Below are 25862 nucleotides of genomic sequence, written 5' to 3'. Positions count from 1 at the left end.
CTTGTTTATGTTTAAAGTGGGTGTTCATACCTACATCTGAATTTAAAAATGTATAGTATGCATACAGTACTGTGAGAAAGTATTTACCCCCATTTCCCATTTCGTTAAAAAAAACAAACCCTAACCTGACCCTGATTACTATCAGACCTGTCGAATCAAAACATAACTTAAATAAGACTTGTTTAACAAAGGGAAGCAGTTTTAAAGATCTGTCCAGAACAGCAACAAAATAATCATTTACATCTATCAGTCAGGAAAGGGTTATAAAGCCATTTTAAAGCTTTGGGACAGTGGTTAACCTTCCCAGGAGTGGCCAGTGTACCAAAATTAGTCCCAAGAGCATATCTATGCCACGAGAGAACAAAAAAGATCCTATAGATCCCCAAGACTTTTCAGAGGACAGATGAGATGCTTTGGTGTGACCTTAAACAGACCATTCACGCTTGAAAACACTCCAATGTGTCCCAAAACAATACTGCAAAGATTGGGCCAAATTCCTCAATGCCTTTTATCGCAAACAGTTCACTCCCGTTTTTGCTGCCATGGGTGACACAACCAGCTTAGGTAGCAATTACTTTTTCCCACATAGGACCAGATTGGTTTCGATAGCTGTTTTTGTTGTTGGTTTTTAGCCTTAATAAATAAAGTCATCATTAAAAAAAAGAAAAAAAAGAAAAGAAAAAAAAGGTGGGGGCATTTTGTATTGAAAAGTGTTAAGGTGGTTTGGGTATCTGCCTAGGATGGCTCCTGGGTGAGTTGGCTCTCTGTTTGCTTCTGGCCCAACAACCCAGCCCTGGATAAGCCTTTGTCTAATATTGAAATGAGCTTATGATCTAAAACATTAAATGTGACAAATATGCAATTAAAAAAAATAATAATAATGAAAATTTGAGAGGGGGCAAATGCTTTTTCACAGCACTGCACCTGTAAAAAAAAATAAAATAAAAAAATACAAAAACGTAATCGAGTTTTTGGTAATTCTTTACTAAACGCAGTGCACATTTGTCACGACATTCTTAAGATTGCTACAACAAGTAAATTTGTGCATAGAGTTCCATACAGTGAAAGTGAACAGAGTGACAGAAGACAAACATTTTGTTTTAAAGGACAGAACAAAACAAAGATATAAAGGAATGACAGGAAACTTCCAGTTAAACACATGCAAAGCAATATTCATTCAAGGTTCCAGTCAACCAGGGTGACTGGGGCTCTGTTCTCGCAGACATTCATAGTTCCATACAAATGTCCATACATCAGTCACACTCACAGATTGTCAGTGAAATTCAGAGTTGCACCCATCAGGGGTGTAAGAGAAGACATGGCAGACTCTGAGCTTAGGTCAAGTGAAAATCCAAATACCTTACAGCAAGTATGTGTTTAACCCGAGGGTGAGAAGCATCATTATTATGGTGGGTTGTTGAGTGAAGGCAAAGGGGATTAAATGCATTATTTGAAATATTACCAATTTTGGTTTTCTGGAAAAATAACACAGCTGAGGTGCAGGATAATCCTACAGTAACCAAAAGCTAAAGACATTACTGTCACATCTGCCAGTCATTAATTCTCTCAACTCATTCTCTCAGGCACATCAGACTCTCCAGGTGTAAGGCACGTCTCATCTCTCGCATCATCTCACATGCACATTCGCGCTAGCGCTCTCTCTCTCTCGCTCTCATAGTCTCGCGCCCTGTCTCACACTCTCGTTCACCAAGAGGCGTTTGGAGTTGGATTCTCTGGGATCTTTGAATGCATCGATGGCCGGTCAACTTCTGGTGATCGTCCAGCCGAAAGGTGCACGCTAAAGCCCCTCTGAGTGTAGGCATCTCAGCCGGGCGTTGAGCCAGCCAGAGCCTCCTGCATTTTAGTGCGAGCCAAAGCGTAGCGCTGCACGATCTGCTTGATATGTTCCTCCTCTTCACGCTGCAGAATCCGCAGGAAGTTCTTTAACTCAGGCATGGAGAAGGCATGCCACTGCAACCGAGAGCGAGAGAGAAGTTAAACTGGTATATCTGAAGGTGAACAATCCATACGTGTTGGATGTAGAGCTGTTCATGTTTTACTCACATTGACTTCGCCAGTTTCGTTCTCTTTCAGCACAAAACTGAGGACTTTCTCATTCGGTCCAGCGCACAGACGCAGACGGAGGGGACGCTCGGTATCAGACAGCTTACGGATATAAACTGGAGGAGAAAGAAACCATTAAGCGATCACCAAAAGAAATCACGATTTAATGTTAAAGCAGAATACCTTGGTCGTGACGCTCGCTGCGCTCAAATAGAGCAAACTTGGCGGGATTGTCCACAACGGTGAACTTCTTCAACAAAGCCTCGATGACCTCACGAGCCGAAGTTCGAGAACTTATGTGCAAATGCTTGGACGCGTCCTTCGGCAGGTAGAAAGAGGTGCGCCGCTTCACTCCGCTGGCCCGCCTCCCGCCTGTGTCGTTGCCTCCTTTCTTTGGGGTGGGAACAGACACGGGTCGGGCCAGCTTAAACTGCACCTTTATGAAGCCGGTGTAGGACCCATCCTTGTTCTGTTAAAGGGAAAAAAACGAATATTAAACTAAAAGATAAAAATGCTTTGGAGGGAAAAGCAGGGATTTGTTGTGAAGAATCACTGCTCACCATGTTCATGAACAGATTGCTGTTGATCTGAGCATTGTACTCCTTCACTTTCTGCTGAATGTCCACCACTGTCAGCTCCTGCTTACTCAATTCAATCTGTTCATCCTGGAAGGAACAGAAGAGTTACAGTCTTTAACCACCAGGTGTCAGTGCTCACCTCAAAAAAAAAAAAAAAAGCATGGACAAGACAGAGACCAGGACAAAACACTGATTAGCAGAGGAAAGGCCCTTTATACCATTGTGTCTTACAGCATTACAGGGATTTTCCCGCTCAAAATGAGCCTCTGAGAGGGTGACTACACATGTCCCCGTGACTACGTTTGTCCAGATATAGTGAGGAGTAAAAGTATGTGGCCACTTACTCAAGAAAAATCTAAGACATTTTCTGCCTTTTTATTTTTTTCTGGACATTTGATAATTAAAACGCATCTTAAGCTCAAGTGAATTAAACCCCATTTAAAAACAACTGGTTTAAAAATCACAGTTCTGTTGGTTTCCCTTTGGTGGTTGGCCAAAATCTCTTTGGTCAATGTGGGAAAAAAAATTATATGCAGGAAAAACCCTGCATTAGTGTTGAAAAAGCGCAGTGTTCATTTTTAGGGTGTTTTAACAAGGGAGGGAAAAAAAGTTGTAATGTCAGTCAAATTTGATTTAAACAAGTCTTCCGTGTTTTTTTCTTCAGCAATACTGCTGAAACACTTGAGTAAAAGCTGGTTTTAACTGATGTTCTGCATTTCTAACAGCGAACACCAGTTGCATCAGACTTTCAACTTCCGGACAACGCAGCAAAAGAGGCGAACACAGTGATGTCAGCTCTGTCCAATCCAGTTCAGCGGCTCTGATGCCTCCATGTAGGAGGGCTGATGGGAGCAGGGAGGGGGGAGGAAGAGGGAGGAAAAGGGAGGGGATTTGCAACTTGCAGCTGTTTGCAATGATGACTGTGGCCAACGGCTCTGCGCTGCATTCCTCAACTTGGTGTTCATGTAAAAATAGCCACCCCTCACAGGCTCTCACAAGCGGGAGAGACAATGCCCTCCTCTGTTTTGCAGGCACATCCTGTGAAGTCAGCTGCCTCAGCGACCGCAAACTCCCAGTCATGTTTCAGTCATGCACATTTGCCCCCCCAGCAGATGCAGGGCTGCCAGATTAAAAATCAGGCTTTTTTTGTGTGTTCCAATTTACACTATAATTATTCATGGTAGGGGTTTTCTCAGGAGCGGTAGCCAATATTGTAGATGCAGGACCGCCAGTAAATGTGAGATTAAAAAGGCTACCTTTTGCTTAATTATCTGCTGAACCACACACTGCCTAAGAAAGATTGTTAATTAGACATCCAGCATGTAAAGATCCATAGCTGCAAATGCCTAGGGAGATCCATGGGCCGTAGAGTTAATATGCTGCCGTTAAACAAATCAATAAAGTCAATATGTGGTGGGAAAAAATTATGCACAACTGTGCCTCTGCCTGCTGGCAAAGGGAGAGTCATGTAAACATTGTGTAGGGTGTGCGAACAGCTTTTTTTTTTTCAGAGACAGAATGGCTTATGGCAAATATTTCTACAGTAAACTGCACCCACATCTCACAGGAAAGAAACCCGATACCCATGTGGGTGTGCGTATGACTAAAAGATAAGAAAATGAAGAAATCCAAAACACTCCATGACTCATGTGTGACTGAGAAATTAATGTGAACAACCTGAGACAAGTCAATGAATGGTGGGTGTTTGGCTGGAAACTTGAGTGCGTCACAGGTTCATCTGTGGGTCTGTGCTTGTTACAACAAGACACATATATACCGGTGTGTGTGTGTAATCTAGACCTAACGAGTGCTCATTTGCATTTTAAAAAGTTCACACAAGTCTTTAACCTGTTTACTTAAAACTAGAGGAACTCCACCCTTGAGCCTTGCAGGCTTGCCAACCATCTAGTCTGCTGGGGTTCCTTTGAGCAAAACAACTCATTCCCAGCAGCATCTACAAAGTAGGACGCCCAGCAACTCATCCCAGAAGTAAAAGAATACAAACACAACTCAATCATAGACCCAACACTGACAGCTAATAAGCAGAAATGGGGAAATAACGCGAGAATACAGTCTTGCTGCGAAACAGCCACAGTTTCACTTCCCCTTTATTTTAAAGCCAAAGATTTTTTATGAAACCTATGTGTTTTTAAACGTGTAAAATTTCTCACCTGCTTAACTGCGGGACTGACAGTATCTTTTCGGATTTTGGGGAAGAAAGATGTCCGGGCGGTGAAGTACTGCTCGAACTCGGAGTCAGAGTCCGAGTCGCTGCAGTAGCCGCTGCTGGTGGAGCTGCCCCAGGTCATCTCAAAGGAGGGAGTTTTATCCGAGCTGCTAGCCGCGGTGGTCATGCTGACTACCGGCATATATCCAATAAGAGAGTCGGGAATCTTTAACTTTACTAAGCTGTTACCCCGAATCGCTCTCGATTGAGCTTAATTGGAATTCACTGACTGAACTATGCCTTAAAAAAGTCCTAACCTGCAACAGTCGCTAGCTTTTAACGATAATGTTAAATAATCTCGCGCAGGACAAAATACCGCTAAAAAATGTCGACGACTATCAACAAGATCTCACGAATCTTCTCCTCAAACTACCAGCCACGTTTCCGCCGTACAAACTCTGTGTGAAACAGGATGTGTGCAGGTCCCCGCCCTAGATGCCCCGCTTCCTTCCCCCCGAAGAGGCCCCACCCAGGTCCGCTGAGTTTGGAAATACACAAACCGCTTCAGCCGGTGTTGTGCCAAAAAGTGATTGCCTGCCAAAAACTGATTACCAATGTTTCCGTGTATTTTTTATGTGTAATATGTTTATGTATGTTGGTAAATAGACTTCGGTGAACAGCGTTTACAAAGGGATTATATATAGAATTAAAAAATTATCTGTTTTTTTCAAGTATCTTTACAGCTTTGTGTTATTGTACTTACATTATAACCAATCCGGTCCTTTATCCTCGCTGAAAATATTTTTACAGAACTATTGTAATATTTGCTGCAATTTCTGCTGTCCAACTACTTCTTACAAAAGACATTTTTAATGTTAATGATATTTTTTAACTGCATAAATAAAGGTTATATAAATGTCACTGCCAAAAACTGATTGTGGCTTCTACCTTGTTACACGAATGTTGTTTGTGGCTCAATATGACTTTATGTCATCCATGAGGGATGCATTTAATATATGTTTCTCATATTATAGCCCAACAAGTTACTTATAGCAGTTTAAATACGAGCAATCAGTTTTTGGCAAATACCGGAAATCACTTTTTGGCAGACAATCACTTTTTGGCACAACACCGGCAGTGATTGGACAGCACGGGAAATACCAAAGCCCTCTCCTCTCCTCAAAGCCCTGTTTCACCCGTCTTTCGGCCCTTTTTCCCAGGGTGGGGGTGCTGCTGTTGGACCTTCTGTGTCTCCACGGACCGCTGACCCAGTCATGTGATGCTGGGGCTCGCTGCTAGCGTTTTTTTTAAACTTTTGCACTAAATACAAATATTAAAACTGTATTTACCATGCCAACCTAACGTATGTAACAGTAATGTAGCTTTATTGTGTTTTTATGTCTCGTCAGTGTTGATCAATAGAAAATTTAAATGGTGCTGTATTGATTATTTTACTTTCTTACTTAGAAAAATGGGCTCCACAAGATGTAGATAAAAAATATCCCATAACACTGGGGCCTACAACTCCCATAATGCAATTCATTATGCTACAGCCCTACAGCAAACTGATATACTTATTCCCAATGAGAAAAGTAAAGACCACCTCTGGTAGATTTTGTTTATATAAATACAAAACAAATATGGGGCTGATTACAAGTTTGCATACAGCAAAATGTGTTTACATTTATGCACGATTAAGGGACCATGTCAGCTGCACAAGCTCTAAAATAACAGGTGTACTAGTACACTTATTAGACATATACCCATTAAATGTAAAATTAAAAGGTGGTTCTTGTGAAAAATACTCTCATCATGGCTTTGAATGTCACAGACTTTTAATGACTTCTTTGAACTGTCCTTTTTTCCCCAGGGTGGGGATGCACCTTTAGTTACTTTAAAAAAACAAGAATTGGGAGAACGGGTTTGAATTATTCTGGATTTTCTCAAATCCACACAGTGTAAGAAGTATGCATACAGTCATTTAATTTTGAATTAACTTAAATTGACAAGGCCAAGGCTTGATATCTTCTCATTAGTGGGCATAGTTGGCTACAACTAATCGTTTCTTTTTGCCAACATGCAAAAGATTTGCTTGACACAAAATAATAAAGAAGTCTGGGAAGGCAAATTGTAGATTTCCATAAGTTGTGAAGGTTTCATGAAAGCATTTCTAAACGACTTGTACTGTAATTAGTGTCACCACTTTACCAAGATTGGGAAGAAGAACCAAACTTTCACCCTCAGATGAGAGGAAATATGGTTTGGATGTTCATAAACAACCCAGGAAGCATGAAGCCTGCCCTGGAAACTGCTTGAACACCAAGAAGATGCTTACCAATAAAGAAGCCCCTGCTCCAAAACTAATACCTTCAAGCTCGACTGAAATTTGCAGCTCCCCACACTGACAAGCCAAATGCATTCTGGAGAAAAGTCATATGGTCAGATGAGGAAAAAGATTGAAATGTTGCCCTCAATAAGACTTATGTTTGAAGGAGTAAACAAAAACTGTCAAGCACGGTGGCAGTAGCATCATGTTCTGTGGCTGTTTTGCTGCAAGTGGTACTGGTGTATTGCACAAAGTGGATACAATAATGGAGAAGGAGGACTACCTAAATTAAATCAACAGCTGTACCGTTGAAACTTGTGCAGAATTAGTTGTTCTAGCAGGACAATAATCCCAAAGCTACATCACAGCTTGTTTTTCAATGGAAAAAGCAAGCTAGCATTAAGCTTCTGGAATGGCCTTTTTAAAGCTCCGACCTCAACCCCTTTGAAAATTTGCTTGAAAACACGTCTGTGCCAGGAAACCAACCAATTAAATGAAGTCGACCAAGAAGAGTGGTCAGAAAGAATCATGCCAGAAGCTTGTTGATGGAAACCAAAAGCTTTGGATTAAGGTGCTAAGGAACATTTAATGAAATACTGGCTTAGTTGTATATGTACTTCTGAGCCCATGTGGATTAGAGAAAATCCAAAATTCAAACTTCTGCACCCAATTCTTGTGTTTTTTAAAGGAATTAAAGATGTATGCTGTCCAACTGCTCCACCCTGGAAAAAAGAATTGTTCAAAGAAATCATTAAAAGACCAAAACTACCATCACATTCATGCCCACGATGAGTCTGTAAACTTCTGACCACAACTGTAAGTGCACAAATGCTAAATATGGGTCATTTAGGCCTGTTTGTAGGTGGTTGCTAGGAAACACATCATAACATCTGATATAGATAAAAGCTTACAGGGCTTGAGACATACCTGTGTTTCAACTTGGTAGCTCAATTTGATGATTTGTTGTATTATACCAAGATATGAGTTGGTGACTTCTAAAGAATTATTTCAGCTTTTGGGGTGTAATTATGACAAGAAGGCTAGAAGTATAGCAGTTAGCTAAAAGAGATGTGCCTGAACACAAAGGAAATGTAAGAAGTCACCATAAGAATCTTTCCTGTTTCTACTACCCATCCCCCACTAAAAGCATAAATAGACTCTGTCATGAGTATCCACTTCCTGCAAATCCATCTCATTTCGAACACAGACTTTCTGTCTCGTCCATCAGTAGTTTGTCTAAACTCAAGTCGAGATAAGCCAAAGTAATTACCCCAAACCTCCCTTAACATAAAACTATAGAGTTGTTCAAGCTATGAAACAATCCACATGATGAGCACATTAAACGTCACATGAAAAAGCATGATCCTTAAATCACTTCATCCACCTTCTTAACCACTCGTCCAACTTAGGATCACGGGGGTGCTGGAGCCTACCCAGCTGACACGGAGTGGAAGGCAGTTCCAGTTGTTTAATCTTATTGTAAAATCTTGGGTTTCTGTAAAGCTGTAAAGCTAGACTAAAAGCAAAATCAGCTTTTAGTGTCAAAACAGTTTCTGGTCTCACATTAAGTAATTAGGGAAAAATGCAGCTCTGTGTTGGATTACTAATTAAGAGAGAAAAAAAAAACTGCTCCAGCTGCAGCCCAGATTTTCAGTTCTTGTGTGCAGCAATGGAAAAACCTCGCAAACCAGCAGGGGAGGTGTTACTGTGAAATGACTAAAGATGAAAAGACTTATGTAAACGTTTGTATATTCTGTGGCTAAATCTAGCTACCAAATAACTAAAATCAGACATGTTGACAAAATTGCTACAAAAATAACCGTCATTCAAACTGCAGCACACGAGTTGTTTAGTTTGTTTTGGGTTTTTTTGTCCAGTTTCTGACAAAGTCTTATGAAAGTCTTGCCTCTGTTCACCTAAAACATCCATCGTTTTCACAGACAATATGTTATGTTATAAGGTATTAACATGTTATATGGAAATAACACTGAGAAGAACCTCAATTCAAGAGCAAGCAGCACAGTCATTCAGGTATTTCTGAACATCTCTTTTCATCTTTGTGCATTTAGAGATCAATAAGGAGAGGGTAAATATGATCAGATATGTATTAAAAGGAAATACACTGAAACCTGCTAATGTGAACTAATGAGCTCTCAGATTGAGCTGACCAGGACTGATTCAAAAACAAAAATATTTGTGGTGCATCTGAAGTTAGTGGTGGCACACTGGTGTACAGACATCTCAAGCAGTCAATATGACTGCAATAAACATACATTTATGTACTGGTTGTGCATGGCTATTAGAGGTGGGAATCACCATACATCCCACGATACGATAGTATCACAATACTTAACGCACGATACGATATTATTGCAATTTTTAAAAAATATTTTGCGATATTCAGATTCTGTACATAAAGGTAAACTTTATCAATATTAATTTTATCTAATATCAAAGTCTCACACTCAGTCTTTCTCTCATTTCAGTCAGTTTTATTGTTGACAAACTGAACGGTTTGTATTACAGTCTAGTCCAACTTAACTGAACGCAACCATCTGGTACAATTATAGCTATTCTGAACTATGCAATTTATGTAAACTATGCAGCCCATTCAGCAACTGAAGAATTTGAAAGTAAATTAAAACAAAATATAATTTTACATTAAATAAAAAAGTTTTAAACTTAATTAAAATAAAACATGTCTTCAATTAAAATAAGTAAACTGTCATGTTTATTGCTGCCAAAAAAAGTTAAACACATTTGGACAGTGAAGGAATGTCAGGATTCTTGCTCAGAAAAAGGATCAACATGCTCTGAAGTCAGAGCATGTTCCAGTCCACAAAAAACTTTTTTTGTAACAAAATATCGATTTCTGCTGTCCCTGTATCGATACATTATTAGCAAACAAAATATCACGATACTACACAATATCGATTTTCCCCCCACCCCTAATGGCTATAGCACAGGTATGACTCGGTGTCATCTTTATTATTCAAATATTAATTAACTAACAGTTCAAAATATTAACCTGAGCAGCCCACTCTTACTGAGCTAAGAGTGAAACATTTGAATGATAGTTTGCAGAGGGAAGTATTGCAAAAATGTCAGTAGATATCTGTGATTTGTTTTTGGTTTTTAATGCTCTGAATTTGACTGACTGCAGCTAGTCATTTTGTTATTATACAAGGACTGCAAGTGTGCACACAAAAGCTCAAATGCCAACATGTTTTTTTAGCCATGCCTTGGTGTCGGCTTGCTCAAGTTTATGTTTGTATTTATATTCTTTTGATAAGTAACAGGCGCTTAATAAAGTGAATAATAACAGCTAACATGATAAAAAGATATCTGCTCTGCTGGATATCTACTGTACTAAGTTCCCACTTAATGGATTATACTACCATGGTACAAAAAAAAGATTGTGATGGGGTTTCTTCTTCTATTGAGTACAGCAGCCTAACTGGCCTTGAAAAACCCCATTAAAAACAGAATAAAAGATTTTCTCTGAACCCGTTAACTAATTCCTGGTACTTCATACTTATATGATAGGAAAATCTAAAAGTAGTTTAGCTGCTTGTTCTGGGCTTACAGTTTATGTAAGAAGGAAAGTTTTCAGAGATTTCAAAAGTTAGGTACATTCTTATTGCTGGTATAGAAATTAAGAGGATAAAAAGCAGCCAGGTGTTGCTAATCAAATGAATTTAATAACTGATCATCAGCAAGAGTGAGCACCTCTATAAAAGCAGATGTTTTGGTAGTTTGCTGGTCTGAAGCATTCGGGTGTGTGTTAACATAATCCTACAATCTCTCCAGCAAATTCAACCCAGAGACAGAGCAATGCTCAGCAAAATAAAAAAGTGTTCCAACCTCAGACTCTACAGGCCTCAGTTAGCATGTCAAATGCTAAAATTCATGACAGTACAATTTGAAAAAAGTTCTTTGGACAGATGAGACCAACGTGAAAATGTTTGGCCACAATGCATGCCTGGCAAAAATAGAATAACGCATATCAGCAGAAACACCTCATACCAGCTGTCAAGCATAGTTGTGAAGGGGTAATGATTTGTGCTTGTACAGCAGCCACAATACCTGGGCAGTCACTGAGTCAACCATGCACACCTAAATAATCTAGAGTCAAATGTGAGGCCATCCATCATCCGTATCACAACAGCAGACTCAAGATGCTCCAGTGGCCCAATCAAACGCTTGACTTCAACCTACTGAAATGCTGTGGTCTGATCTTCAGACAACTGTGCATAAACTAACAAACCTCAACAGTGAGAAACATCGCAGAAGAGTGGGCCAAAATTCTCCCACATGTGTATGTGAGAGACTGATAAAGTCATACAGAAAATAATTGCGCAAGTTATTTCTGCTGAAGGTGGTTCCACAAGCTACTGAATCATGGGCTGTACTTTGTTTTCACAGGAATCCATAAAGTACTATTCAATTCAATTTTATTTTATTTATGTAGCACTAAATCACAACAACAGTTGCCTCGAGGCCTTTATTGTGTAAGGTAAAGACCCTGCAATAATACAAAGAAACCCCCCAAAATCAAACGACCCCCCTTATGAGCAAGAACATGGTGACAGTGGGAAGGAAAAACACCAGTTTCGTATTTAAAAAAAACTTCAGACAGAACTACTATTACTACTACTGCTGCTATAAAAGCTTTCTTTTTCTGAACTAAGACATAAAACCAATGCTGTAGATTGGACAATACCTGTCCAATGCTATGCCTAATAGACAATGATTCTTATGAAAATTTGTTGCTGTAGTGTGTTCTGTTTTTTTTTTCTTGAATGTTTCATATTCGTACAGAGGTTTTACAACAGGCTTAAGTACTTTAAAAACTGACATTTCACTTTTGTGACTGACTAAACTAAGGCACATTTTACAAAAAGTGTTCAAGGTAACATTTTCGGTTCCTCTGCCTACAAGCTTCCCCTTTGAAAAACTTTACTTCCCCTGAGCAATGTTATATTTGAAATGTTTGTCCTGTCTGGAGTTTCAATGCTAACAGTAAATACAACTAAATCTGAAAGAGTGGTACAACTTTCAGTTGATCGTGTGCAGTTAGTAAATGGGTGTGAACTGTGTGCATTTATTGTTATTGTTCCTGATTTCTTTCCTATCTAGTACAGTTACATGCAATCCAAACAGGTAGTGCATTGCATAACATGCAGAGTGCAGAGGTCTTAAGAAATGATGTATGTTATGCGGTGTAAAGTTTGTGACATTGACGCTAGCATAAAAAAGCAAGTGAAACCAACTAGCAACGCAGCTGATTAAGAACAAAGGTGGTAGTAAAGTAATAAATGGCGCCATGTCAGCTGTCAGCTTCCTAATGCACAGCTCCTTACCACATTTGTGTCCGTTTCTATGGTGTGCTCCACGACACATGTGGGGTCAGCCAAGGAGCCTCGTTCCCAGCTGCAGTCCAGTTGAATCAGGGCACGGCATCGGTAGTGACATGTGAATTTACAATCTGTAAATTAAGAAAGTCATAGAGTTTAGACACATGTTGCCATACATGAGAATGTGCAAGATGAAAGTCATAATGTTGTGTAAGTGTGATTGTCTCTCCTCTGCTGGAGGGTAAAGGTTACTACAGTTTTTACCTGCAGTTATTCACTGTTTTTAGTAAAACAACAATGTTGTTTTAATTCCCTGCCTCCTCTGGTCTGCATGTTGGAATATCCTTAGGTAAGATACTGAACCCTAAATTGCCCGGCTGCATTCACTGGAGTGTGAATCTTAGATTAAAAGTGCTTATGCATACAAACGAGTGTATGGGTGAATGCAGCAGTGCTTCAATAGTGTAGAAAAGCATTATGTAAGTACCAGACCATATAGTCACGTATATAAATAAATAAATTGCAAATACTTGAAGAAATATAAGTAGCAATTCCAATCAGCTGAATGCAGCTGTGAAAACATATCGTCAGCTAGAAAGCTTATGTCTCTTTGCAAAGACTGTGACAATGTTTCCTGTTCAGGTTACAGTAAGGGACCCCTATTTCCCCACACTAAATGCTTTGTACAAACCACTGCTCTTTATTTAGGTGGGTTTCAGTTAATGAAACTTTTGCAAATGCACATATGAGTGTAGCTGAACCTCAACCTAGACAATGACCAAACCCCTAAGTGTATGCAGGTTAGATACTGGGTAGATGTGAATAATTATAAAAATTGTACAGGCAACAATTCTGTTTATTTTTTCCAGAATGTTAACATAGAGAGCCTTTATGTTTATTTAGTATGAAGCCTTGTTTAAGTCATCAGGCTGGAATGACTGTGATCTGGGCTTGCAGGTACGCTGGTGGTTGCCTCTTCCTCTGTGTTAGTAAATTTCCTCTTTCTGTCAGTACGCTCATTTCATGCAAATGCACCAAAGCATTGACACATGCACACACCCAGATGCACAAAGAACATATGTAAGCCAACTCACTGACACACCGCAGGCTCTGCTTGTAAAGGCCCCAGATAAAGTCTCCACACAGGTCGCACCACGTGGGCTGAGCGTGGCTACAGGGTTGGAAGTCGTGGCCCTCTCCTTTCTCCTCTGTGAGCTGTGGGTCCTGGCTGCTGCTCAGGACTCTGATAATGCCTACACGACTCAGCAGGTCTGGGACCCTTCCCGGGCTGATCCTCAGGGCGTTGGTTCTCTCTAGGCGCGGAGGTGAGCATGGAGCGTGCGTCCCCGTCAGCTCTATCTGCTCTTTGGTCGACCTGAGGTCACGGAGCTCGATGAACTCCTCCCAAGACATTGTGTCACTCAAGGCCGGGTTTCCTCCATTTTTATCACTAACTGACAAAAAACACAGACTCTGTATAATCAGAGTGCAACCTGAAATCATAAAGTTAGTGTTAATTCAGCTTAATGTACTAAGGTACCAAATATGAATGTACTTAGTAGTACTCTTAGTAGGACCGTTAGGTTAAACACATAAAGAGCATAATAATGTTATATATTGTCAAGGTGCATTCTGACTGTTTGGCACATTACACCATTAATAGTGCATTATAACTTAAAAACGGACAGTTTTTTATGCAAATCTCAAGTCTGCAAATTCAGACGAATAAAAGTTTACAAGCAGTGAAATATAAACATAAAGCAGCATAAATAAAAGAGTATACAGTGGGAGAAACAATTAATTGACTGATTATTTGATTGATTAACTGATGAATTTGTAAGTTTGCTCGCTTGAAAAGAAATGAACAGTATCTAATTTTTATGGTAGTTTCATGTTGAAGGAGAGAGACAGAACACCAATCACAAATCCAGACAAAAATCCCACATTGTATCAAGTCATGAAACTCATTGAGTAAGGTAAATATGTAATCTTCTACAACACACTCTGACTTCCATGGATTGGCTGTGTGTCCATGTGACAATTAATCGGTCAACCAATCAGTTAAACATACTCCTAATCTCATTACATGTATAAAGTTCACTTGTCTCCAGATAATCAGTTTCTTCTTTTATTCGAAACTCACTATCACCATAGGCAAGACCAAAGAGCTGTCCAAGGCTCTTTGGTTTGGAAAGGGCTAAAAGAACATCAGCAACAAGCAAGAAGCTTGACAAGAAGGTGACAACTTTTGGTACAATTATTCAGTAATGGAAGAAATATAAAATATCCATTGTGCACTTTCGGTCTGGAGTGCCATGCAAGATCTTACCTCATGTGAGGATGATCATGAGAAAGGTGCTCGATCAGCCCAAAACTACATGGGAGGAGCTTGTTAATAATCTGATGGCAGTTGGGACCAAAGTTGCTGAGAACACCATCAGCAACACTCTACACTGTAATGGACTGAAATCTTGCAGCACCCACAAAGTCCCCCTGCTCAAGAAGGCACATGTACATTTGAAGTTTGCCCAAGAACACCCAAGGGATTCACAGAGGGTTTGGGAGAAAGTGCTGCGGTCAGATGAAACCTTAATGGAGCTCTTTGGCATCAAGTCGACCTGCTGTGTCTGGAGGAAGAGAAAGCATGGAGGTGGAAACATTATGCTTTGGGATACAGGACGATTCCACTGCACTGAGGGGCAAACAGCAGCCAGGAAACCTAAAGGATTTGGAGAGTTTCTGTAAAGAGGAGTGGGCCAAAATCCCTTCTGAGATATGTGTGTGTGGGAAGAAAACCTGGTGACCAAGTACAAGACATGTCTTACACACTTACTGTGTTTGCCAACAGGGGTTTCTTCAACAAGTACTAAATGATGTGTTATTTGGGGATCAAATACTTATTTCACTGAATAACATGCAAATCACTTTTTTGGGGTTTATTTTGGGGGGATTTTTGGTTGACCTTCTGTCTTTCTCCATTAAAATGAAGCTACGGTGAAAAGACTTGACTAGACTAGACTTTTCATTTCTTCGTAAGGGAGCAAACTTACAAATTCAGCAGGGGATCAAATAATTATTTCTCCTACTGTATGTGGCATTGTTCTTTCCTACTACCTTTCAGTATGGAAAAAAACATATCTGTAACTGTAATCAAACTACTTTTTATTAGCTCTGTCACTTTGTGGTTGTTTCAGTACTGTGGTCTGTTGACGGTCAGTCACATCTCCTGACGCATTCAGGGAGGATGCGCGTCCACAAAATAATTCACACTCACGTAACTTCCAATCATTTTTCAAGTGGTTTAATTTGGTGTTTATTTTAAAATCCTGGGGGACCACCCTCCTTGCTTGTTTGTTTAAAAAGAAAATCATGGAAACGCCCCTGAGTACAAATACCTTAAAACTTCAATAAAATACAACCAAGATTTGTAGACTTACACTAAGTAGTACTATTGCTTTCTACTTTAGTAATTTCCCCCCTCAAACCACTGTCATGTAGAATTAAGCCTAACAATAATACAAAAAGCTAAAGAATGACATGTGCCGTCAAATGTAGTTTTTCACGAGTAGAAATACATCAGCTCCGTGTCCATGAAAAAAAAACACGCGGGGAGATCATTCAAAACCGAATTCCCATATTAAACATAGTCACTCATAAACAGCGAAGTGACAAAATCCAGTGATTTTAAGTCTAACTCACCAAAACACGGGAGAAAACAGCCCCGTGGCTACCGCTTTGTCTCAAAAGTTCTTCCATCCGAGGTCGAAAAGGAAAAAAAAACTTTCCGCTGAAATTTCTTAAGGTTTCCAAATAACGGAGGTGTGCAGTCTCGGCTACATCTCTGGAAATAATCTCTCATCACCGGCCGCTTACAGCGAACGAAACCCCGGGCCCTCCTTTTCACGGCAGAGCCGGAGCACGTCTTTCAAGATGTTACCCATCTGTTCAAGTCGGACTGCGGCGCAGGAGGAAGCGGCCTATCATAAAAAAGAGAGAGTGAGATGAGACTGAGCTGCACCGACATCCGGAATGTTTTCAAACAGGGGGTGCTTCTGAGTCCCGAGCACAGCTGAGTGGGCGTGCAAAGTCCCCCTCCCGGCTCCTAAAGCCACTATCTGAACGCATCACAGACCTGAGCTTCAAACTGGGTGGCTCTACCTAAAAGCAATAGGAAAATGGGTTATTGTGGTATTTTGCTTTGTACCTTCTCTGCATTGCATACAAAGGTCAAAACGGTACTGTTGGTGAAAGAGAAGATGCAGCGCTTCCCTGGCACTTTGATGAAACAGGCAAACACAGACGCATACAGGTTTGAAACTTTATTGCAGTTTGATTACAACATCCTAAATTCTTGAATGGTGCATCAACAGTTTTAATGATAAAAGAAAAAAGAGTCTGTGTATAAATGTGTCAGCCTACTAAGGAAACACACTGTTCTCTTTCTGTCATCAGCCACAGAAAGAGCCGTTTGGTCTCCCTCAGCTGATGATCTTCTCGGTGGTCTCGGTCATGAGCTGGCAGGCTTTCTTGTGTTTTGGCCAGTGCTTCACTTGACACTCTCTGAAAACATACATCAGCAAGATAATAACGCAGACATTTAGCACATTCGAAACAAAAATATGCATTTTGCATCCAATACTGAAGAAACACACCTCTCTGTACTCCATTTGTTTCTCAAATGTGTTTAAATTTGTTTCTCAGTGCCCCGGCAAGGCTTATGTCAACTTTATCAAAACCTTAGGAGCAATGCGTGAGAGTGGGAAAGTACTGAGCCGCTCTCACATGTGACCTTTTGATATTTTGAAAAGAGAAGCAGCACATTTCTTTTCACTTACTTGTGGTAACCTGCAGGAATTATTCCCCTTCAGACACCTTTGCAGTACTGGAAGTACTTTGTGTGGTTTACATGAGCATGCAGGAGGCAGCACACATGACACGCATTCGCTGCCAGTGGTATATGGACTGGTTTTTATATGGCGCTTTTCTACTCTACCTGACAACTCAAAGTATTTTATACAACTTACCACATTCACCCATTCACACAAGCACTTTTTTTTTTAGCTTTTCAAGGCTGGCTTCAAAAAGAGCCAGCCTCAAGTGGAATTAATATAGTTTATATGAATGTAGCTAAATGTAGCTGGCTAACCACAATAACTAGAAAAGCTAGAATTCCTTATCTTTTTCATTTTTTGACATTTCTCTAAGTTTTAGTCAAATAGCAGATACTTTTAAATTACCATTCAGTCAGTTCTGGAGGTATGCCCAAATCAGATGTGCTCTGTCTAAAAGGAGAGGAGGTCCTCTTAACTGACCTACAAGTACTCCAGTTGTACAGTTACTAATAGCGCTACCGTCAGGCAAAGGTGTCACTTCCAAAACGTATAATTTATTTCATGAACAGCGATGTAACCCTTGCTCAAAGAGGTAGTAGCTTTCTAGATATATCTTCTGAAGAATGGAAGTGTTGCCTGCATAGTTTTTACCCTAAAACATGGGTAATAAATTTATACAAATGAAAATAATACACAGATGGAACAGACACCACAGCAATTACACAGATGTAATTACTGCTCGTGGACATTTCCTGCAGATATGGGGGACAGGGGGTCTCTAGAATAATATGCAAGAGGTTATTTTTGAAGTCTGTTTGAATTTGATTATTTCAAACCTCTGCAAGGCTTTCTATCTTAGGTTCAGTGCTGAACCTCAAAACTCTGACCTCACTTCCTTGGAAAAAGGGAAGCAGTTTACTGAGGCTAAACGGATAGTACTGAGACACTGGAGGCGTAAGCACCCTCCTCCATATGGAGAATGAATAACAACAATGGCACTGTTATAGTTCACTGAATAAGCTCTATGAACACATACTTGTGAGCCATTTTTCAAGTGGCTCTGCAGCTTAAAGTAACATTTCTTTTTATTTGTTTTGGTACTTAAGTGTTAATAAGCATTGAGTCTTAATTAAAACTGATTTTTTTTATTTGTTAAAAACATTCAATAAATTGCTCATTGCAAGAGAAAACAACTAAACTAAAAGTAAAACAAAAAGTAAACGAAAAAAGCAAAAAGTAAATTAGGACTCCACCCTCTAATCTATATAAGGTAACTGGCTTCTAACCTGGCTTCAAAAAATGAAAACGGTGGTGACCAAAAACTAGAACTAAAGCTGCAAAGTCCAAAACCAATGAGCTCATGGTGGCTAAGGCCATCTTTAATACTGTTAGTGACTCTCACATGTGCACTTCTGCAGGGAATCTTTGTAGCCTACAACGTAACCTATCCAAGTGGCCAACTTCATTGCTAGCATTTATGATTGTGTGTGGTGCATTATGTGTAATAACCATGTGGTCGTGTCCTGGTGTTTTGCATGTAGTGCTGACAGAGTCCTAGGAAGGTGCAGGACTTCCATGCATGTGTTAAAACAGCCCTGAGCTTTGCCTTCAGGCTCAGCTCAGGGTCTGTCAGTACCTGTGACAGTACCACTCTCCTCGGCAGCGAGAGCATCTCTTTGTGGCCTCTCTCCCACAGGATCCACATTTTGGTTTCTCAGGAAGTAAACTCTCCATTACATCCAAGTTATACGTCTGGGCCAGCCTAGTTAAAACAAGCGCTGATTATTTAGAGTGCCTGAGTAGTTTCTCTGTTCCTTCTCTAATCAGTCAGACCTGTGTTTTCAGTGTTACCTCTGGGCCTGTTGTCTCAAGTCACTTTCAGATGGGCTGAATGTTTCTTTGACTTGATACTTTGCTATTGCCTTCCACTTTCCAGAATTCTCACTGATAATGCGGTTCCACATTTCTGGGATCTATAAATAGAGTAGAGCCGAGTGTAAACGGACAGGCACATTGTTTAGGTTCAGGGGTAAGTGAACATTTGTGAGTGTGACTGCACCTGCTCCAAAATCAGTTCTTTTTTTGGAGGGGCTGGATCTGAAACAGCAAGATGAACCAGGAAACGCTGCAGATCCACCAGATTTGGCAGCTGATCAATCAAGATGTCAGTCAAGAAACCTCTGAGCTGTGGCACATGAATGACAACAAATACGGTGAAGCAAGAATAACAATGTATGAATCATCAGTTTACACAGACTACATAAGAATAAAATGTGATTACAGGAGGATGCACATGGCTGCCTGGTTATGTAATTAACGGAGCAGGAAGAGGATGAGAAAGCTCATAATAGGAGGAAACATCTTCGTCAAAACAACCCTTGGAAACTGAATGTGTGCTCTAACAAGGGAGGAGATGAGATATGATGCTGGAGGACAATAACCCGGCACTCACACACTTGCCAAACACCAGATTACAGCTACTATCCAGCAGCCATTTGGATGGACGAGTTGATACAATTTAATATCAGCACAGACAATGAATGACAACAACTCCGCATGATCAGTGCATCTAAAGTTATAATAAAGGAATCATCCACTGTATACCTTCAGAAGCTGGCTCTTGTTGAAACTGTTGAAGTCGTATTTTCTCTGGAATTCTTCTTTTAGCAGCAGATTGTAAAGGGAAAGCCAGACCTGACCGTCGAGTTTGGTCATTTTTAAATGATCCTCTACAGGTATCGTCTGCCACTTGCCATCAATGTGCTTTTGCACGTTATCTACAGTGGGAGACAATGAGTAGGTTATTGAATAGTAAGAAACTTTAGCAGGTGTGAAAGGTTAGCTTCCTGTTGCTTAATTTGGCTTGGGTAGCTTTTAGAAGCCTTTAAAGTTTTGTTTTTTGTTTTTTTACCAGTGATGTAATTAGTAGATCAACACCAATCTCATGTTTGAGGTGATACCTTCTCTGCAGCGACTCCAGGGGCAGTGGTCAATCAGCTGAACCAGTACACAAGGAAGGTTATGGGTGCACAACATTCGATTGATAATGCTGATGCTGCAAAGAAACACATTCCTTTGGTCAGCTGCAGCGTGTTTCTCAGTGTAATACTGAGTATAATTCCACTAGAACATAATCAAGTGAATTCCAGGGCGCCATACCTGTCTGCGTGGTCTGTAATGTAGCGCAGCACTGACACGGCTTTCAGAGAGATTTCAAACTCCAAAGCTGCACTCTGCACCTGCAGCTCCTTCAAGAAACGAAGCAAACCGTTCAAAAGTTTGCGACACACTTCGGCAAATGTGTCAAACCAAAAACAAAACATACATTCTCACCTCTAGAGAGGATGTCTGTTTGTGTTGGTCATATGTCACAGCAACATCCTTAATCGCTTCACCCGCCAGCAGGGTGAGTTTTCGATGGCAGTAATCCACCAAGTCAAGAAGAGAGTCATCTGCTGCATCACATGACTCCTGCATAACAAGACACAACCGCTTGAACACTTGCCATAATGCTTAATTTACAACCATGTTCTCAGAGAATGACAGTCCGCGCTTTCATGGTGTGTGACATGTTTTAAGATATGTAGGGATTATTTGAGTTCTTACTGACCTTGTGAAACATTATGGTTTCAAGTAGATTTATGATGGTGGCTTCATGGTGGATCTGAAAAGGAGTCATAACAGAACACGTGAAACATGAGCAATGTGAGCTGCTCATGTAACATCTCATTTAACACTCACCACCATGTAAAGATGAAAACTCTTCTCTGGATTGAAATTCTCCAGCTGGCATAAGATGGGAAACACTTTTTTCTTCCACACTTCAATAAGGATCATCTCATGGACCAGGATGTGTATCTGGAATGGGAAAGGAATCACTCCCCTCTAAGCACTTCTTAGAAAATTGTAAAAGGGCTTGCGTAAAAGCTCCTGACATTTTATTATTGTTTATATGCAGTTGTGGTAGTCACCTTTCCAAATGAAACCAGGAGGTCCTTGACAAACTCATCGTGCATGGCAGAGGCATTCAGTATTGCCTGCATGTTAAGTTTCTCAATATAATCATGCTGCTTGAACCATCTGCTAGCACACAAAGAGAATAAAAAAGCATCACTTCTAAAGGTCGGAATCACCAGACAACCCATGACATGATATTGTCACAATACTCATAATATGACATTAGTGTTATTCAAGAAGATAAAGTTATGTTTTGCTGCTGAGATTGTCAACATACCAACACTGTCACCAAAATCTGCTCTATATGTTGCCATAAGATGGATTAAGTCTGTAGACAGTCTGCGACTGAATGGGGTCAAGTTAGCAATTGAATGCAATCAGCTACAGCAGCTAAGTGTGTAAATCATCGAAAATCACACAAAAATGCACAGAATTAGGGTATACTTATTGATAGCAGCAAGGAGTCCAATTTCTGTCCCCAGAGAGAAATTCAAACATGAGGAATCTACCTCCAGATTTTATCAGGATGTAATGAGGAGCGAATCCAAAAGCAGGACACAGAATCTCTGTATGCAAAAGTAGCTTTATTGACTCATAAAATGTGAACAAAGGGTGTTGCAAAAAACTGACAGGAAACCCCAAAACTAAAGACACAGAGGGAAAACCAAGTCGTGAGATGGGAAACCAGGGAATCAAATGAAGATGGACAATCTGACCAAGACACAGGAGAAGAAAGAATAAACCAAAGCAGGAACCAAAACTAAGTAAAAATACAAGAATGCAAAAGCTAACACACAACAAAAATCCCAGCTAGCTCTAAAATAAGTCTGATTTAACTCTCAGTTCCTTTTAGTCAAGGCCCAGGGCCTTTATTATAATGAAGTATAAATTCTGATTTGAGATTCTTTACAGAGAATCTTATCTGTCTAGACCAGATCATCTCTCTCTTAAGTATTTAAAAAGACACATATTATCAGGCTCTCTGCTTCAGTGCATTCAATTTGAAACAATGCTTGAGTAAAGTGCGTCAAATTACACAAATTAGAGTGTCAGTTTTAGTTTGTGTAGATTTTAATATATATTTCAAGAACTTGAAACATACACTGATTTCAAGGAGTCAAAACTAACAGTGTTCTTTGGCAGATGTTTCCTTTTTGACAACCAGTCAAAACGCAATAGATCACATAGATTAAAAGCTATTTTCAGGGGGAAAAAAGAGCTAATCATGTAAGTGAAGACGGTAATAATGTGGGTTAATAACAAAATCTATCAGAGACATATTAGGTTTATGTGGTTGAACATTCACAGGATGCAGATGTACATATTTCTTAATCAAACATCACAAGACGACTACATGGCCAGAACCTCAAGGGGATTCACCACAACATGCAAATGACTGATAAGCTTCAAAAAAGGACCAGATTTGTCATCACAAAAAAAGGGAAAGAAACTAAAAGTAACCAACAGAAGTTGATGAACAGATTTTGGGGAGACGCAGTCGACGTACACACATATTCACACAGCTAGACAGTGCTGTGATGTCAGGCAGCAACTGCATGACCTCTGTTATGGTGCCATACACAGGCAGGCTGATAACCATGAAAAAGCCAAAAGAGGAAAAAGAAGGAAGTCAGACTGGGAAACTAAGGCAACTTTACTTGTGTCTGAAACGAAGCAGAAAACTAGGACATAAGAGACATTCCTGTGTGTCTATTGAACCTGTAAAGGGTATTAATAATGTATTTTAATGTATTACATTAAATCCCAAAGTACAGTTAGGTCCATATATATTTGGATACTGACACAAGTTTTGTGTTTTTACTTGTTTACTGAAACATATTCCAATTACAGCTATATAATGGAGTTTCAGCCCCTTGAAACATGTGCCACCCTCGTGGGCACAAGGGACCAAAACTTGTGACCAAAACTAATTGGACAATTGACTCAAAGGTAATTTTATGGGCAGGTTTGGTCAATTCCCTCATTATGTCATTATCAGTTAAGGAGATAAAGATTTAAAGTTGATTTGAGGTGTTGTGCTTGCATTTGGAAGATTTTGCTCTCCATGCAGGTGAAACAGGTGATCCTTAAGCTGCGAAAACAGAGGGGAAAAAAAACATCTGAGAAATTGTTACGAGTTTAGAAGTGGCAAAATCTACAGTTAGGTCCTGAGAAAGAAAGAAAGCACTACTGAACTCAGCAACAAAAAAAGACCTGGCCACCCATAGAAAACGGCAGTCCTGGGTGATAGCAGAACACTTTCTATGGTGAAGAGAAAATGCTTCACAACAACCAAGCAAGTAAACAACATTTTCCAGGAGGTAGGTGTATTAATATCCAAGTCTCCCATAAGGAAAAGATTGCATTAAAAGTAAAGCCGCTGCAGTAAAGGCCTGGCGGAGCATTAAAAAGGAGAAATCCCAGCATCGGGGGGTGTCCATGAGTTCAAGACTTCAGGCTGTCATTGCCAGCAAAGGGTTTTTAAATATTAGAAATTAACATTTTATTTTCAGTTATTTAATTTGACCAATTACTTTTGAGCCCTTGAAATGAAGGGATTAAAATGCTTTAGTTTCTCACATTTTTAGCCAATCTTTTTGTTCAACTCACTGAATTAAAGTTGAAAGTCACTTCAACTTCATCTGAGCTATTTAATTTAAAATTCATTGTGTTAATGTACAGAACCAAAATTAGAAAAAAAGGTGTCTCTGTCCAAATATTTATGGACCTAAGTGTAGCAGATGGTTTCCCATCTAAGCTGCACATTATAAAAAAATTTTTTAGCTCTTGATGTTTTTATTACCCAAATAATTGGTATATGTATTGATGTGTTTATTTCACAAAGAAATGATATATTTGGTTGAATTAAAGACAAGGGGGGGGGGGCGGGGCGGGGGGAGCTCCGACTGCTGCACTTTCATATTCAATATGAATATTAGAAGGTCAGAGTTGTATTGTGATGGTTACTTCTCATTGACAAAAACTGATGGACAAAAACATCACCAGAATTAAGTGTTTGAAATGTGAATTTCTTGGCTGAGGGCCCCCTCCAATGCTCAAACCTACAGTCTGCATGGGTTCGCATCAAAAATGCAATCAGCGTTATTTAGTTATATATGATAGCAATATTATAACTACATCTGAATCTGACGTTTTGCTCAATTTCAGCTGTTTAATTTGCACCACTGAGTGCTTTGGGTTGATTTTTTTTTTAATTTTATTTGTATAACAAAGCACATTAAGCTCCCTTATTTAGCATTTACAATCTGTACTGGCTAATGAGAAATAATCTAATATAGTCTCTATTTATTTATCACATTGTTTTCTTTCTTTTTTCCCTTTTTTGTACGTTCCATCGTGTTTACAAGCTAATTTAACTCAGGTGCAGAGTTAGTTGGTTCGTCTCACCTCTCTGAGCCCACTTCCTTGAGGGAGAAAGTTTCCAGACTCTGGATAAAGCCTTCCGCTTCAACAGGAAGAATTACGTATGTATCCATTACGTTGAGAAAAGATATTACGCAATAAAGAAATAAAGGACTTGTCTAACTGGAGCTTGAGTAGACTTGTTCGTACTGTTAACGGTTCGAAGTTAGCAACACGAAGTGTTTCCGGTAGTTGTCATGGTTACGGAAAACCAAGGGAACGGTGCAGGTTGTGTTTCCCGCCATAGAGGGGCAGCAGAACCTCAAACAAATACACAACATAATACAGTTGTACATTTAGTTTCTGGCAAAACCTTAAAATAATCAGTTATGTCAATAAAAATAATCCAAGGTGAGTTATTGTGAAATATGACAGCATCAGCAAAGCGCCATTAAACTTTTTTTCCTTGTGCAGACATCATATTAATTAAACTAAGTAAATTATAACTAAAGCAACATAAACAAAATATTCCTAAAGAGGGTCCTAGTAATATCAAGATACTAGACCTGCAAAAGATAGTCTGCTCATAGGCTGAGGAGGATTTTATCCATTAAATGAACCATTACACTCAGACAATAACCCAAGGTTCAATGTTCAAACTCAACCAGGATGGTACTAATAAAACTAAAATGAATGGATAACAAGAAAATGCTGAACACATAAACAAAAAAAAAGAATAAAAAGTAAAATACAAAACTATGACAACCAGCTTATTGTAAATTAACCTGATCACCAGCTTCACCCTGTTACAACTGGTTTCAAAGTTTTTAGAGTAGCTAGTTCCTTTTTAATGGATGTCTTCATCATACTCCAGTGATTTTCTTTTTGGTGACTCGAAGTTTCCCCTGTTGCTCATACTCCAGAGTATGCAGCAAAAGAGAGACAGCCTAACCTGCAGGTGACTCATGATGATGACTTTCCTGCTTTTTCCTCACAGTCCTTGGATGAAGTTAGTCTTTACTAAAACGGTCTGTCCTTCAGGGCTGAATTTTATTTTAAAAAAATAAAAACGTGTAGCAGTTGCGCCTGTCTACAATGTCCTTGTGGCAAAAATCAATCAGACCATACTATTTGGATTAAATCATTCATGTTGTTGGTCAAAACAAATTATTTTACGTATAATGTACTCTAGTTCATACATATCAGAAAGTTGTTAAA

The 25862-nt window shown here is 39.7% G+C and overlaps 2 protein-coding genes across 6 annotated transcripts; both read right to left on the bottom strand.

Moving 5' to 3' along the window:
* Nucleotides 1-963: 963 nt before the first annotated feature.
* On the bottom strand, nt 964-16460 carry LOC102778369 (ras association domain-containing protein 1-like). Of its 4 annotated transcripts, none has more exons than XM_006783179.3 (7): nt 16192-16460; nt 13587-13985; nt 12499-12623; nt 2625-2729; nt 2248-2533; nt 2065-2180; nt 964-1971 (listed from the first exon to the last, which is right to left on the bottom strand). In XM_006783179.3, the coding sequence occupies exons 2-7, from the start codon at nt 13903-13905 to the stop codon at nt 1825-1827; spliced, it is 1098 nt and encodes a 365-aa protein (XP_006783242.1). In that variant the 5' UTR covers nt 13906-13985; nt 16192-16460; the 3' UTR covers nt 964-1824. The 4 variants fall into 4 exon arrangements, with proteins under 4 accessions (XP_006783242.1, XP_006783243.1, XP_035760406.1 ...); XM_006783180.3 differs by having other exon boundaries at nt 13587-13946; XM_035904513.2 differs by having other exon boundaries at nt 13587-13942.
* Nucleotides 16461-16796: 336 nt separating this feature from the next.
* On the bottom strand, nt 16797-24901 carry zmynd10 (zinc finger, MYND-type containing 10). Of its 2 annotated transcripts, none has more exons than XM_035904512.2 (12): nt 24690-24901; nt 21296-21407; nt 21066-21182; nt 20935-20988; nt 20658-20795; nt 20484-20572; nt 20285-20379; nt 19929-20101; nt 19384-19509; nt 19176-19297; nt 18961-19086; nt 16797-17052 (listed from the first exon to the last, which is right to left on the bottom strand). In XM_035904512.2, the coding sequence occupies exons 1-12, from the start codon at nt 24776-24778 to the stop codon at nt 16971-16973; spliced, it is 1323 nt and encodes a 440-aa protein (XP_035760405.1). In that variant the 5' UTR covers nt 24779-24901; the 3' UTR covers nt 16797-16970. The 2 variants fall into 2 exon arrangements, with proteins under 2 accessions (XP_035760405.1, XP_006783246.1); XM_006783183.3 differs by having other exon boundaries at nt 21296-21404.
* Between the last annotated feature and the right edge of the window lie 961 nt (nt 24902-25862).

Source organism: Neolamprologus brichardi, chromosome 5, assembly GCF_056152115.1.
Source record: "Neolamprologus brichardi isolate AB-2024 chromosome 5, ASM5615211v1, whole genome shotgun sequence".
In the NCBI taxonomy this organism is placed as follows: domain Eukaryota; kingdom Metazoa; phylum Chordata; class Actinopteri; order Cichliformes; family Cichlidae; genus Neolamprologus; species Neolamprologus brichardi.
Note: the sequence above shows the minus strand (reverse complement) of the source record. Positions and strands in the feature narration are given on the sequence as shown.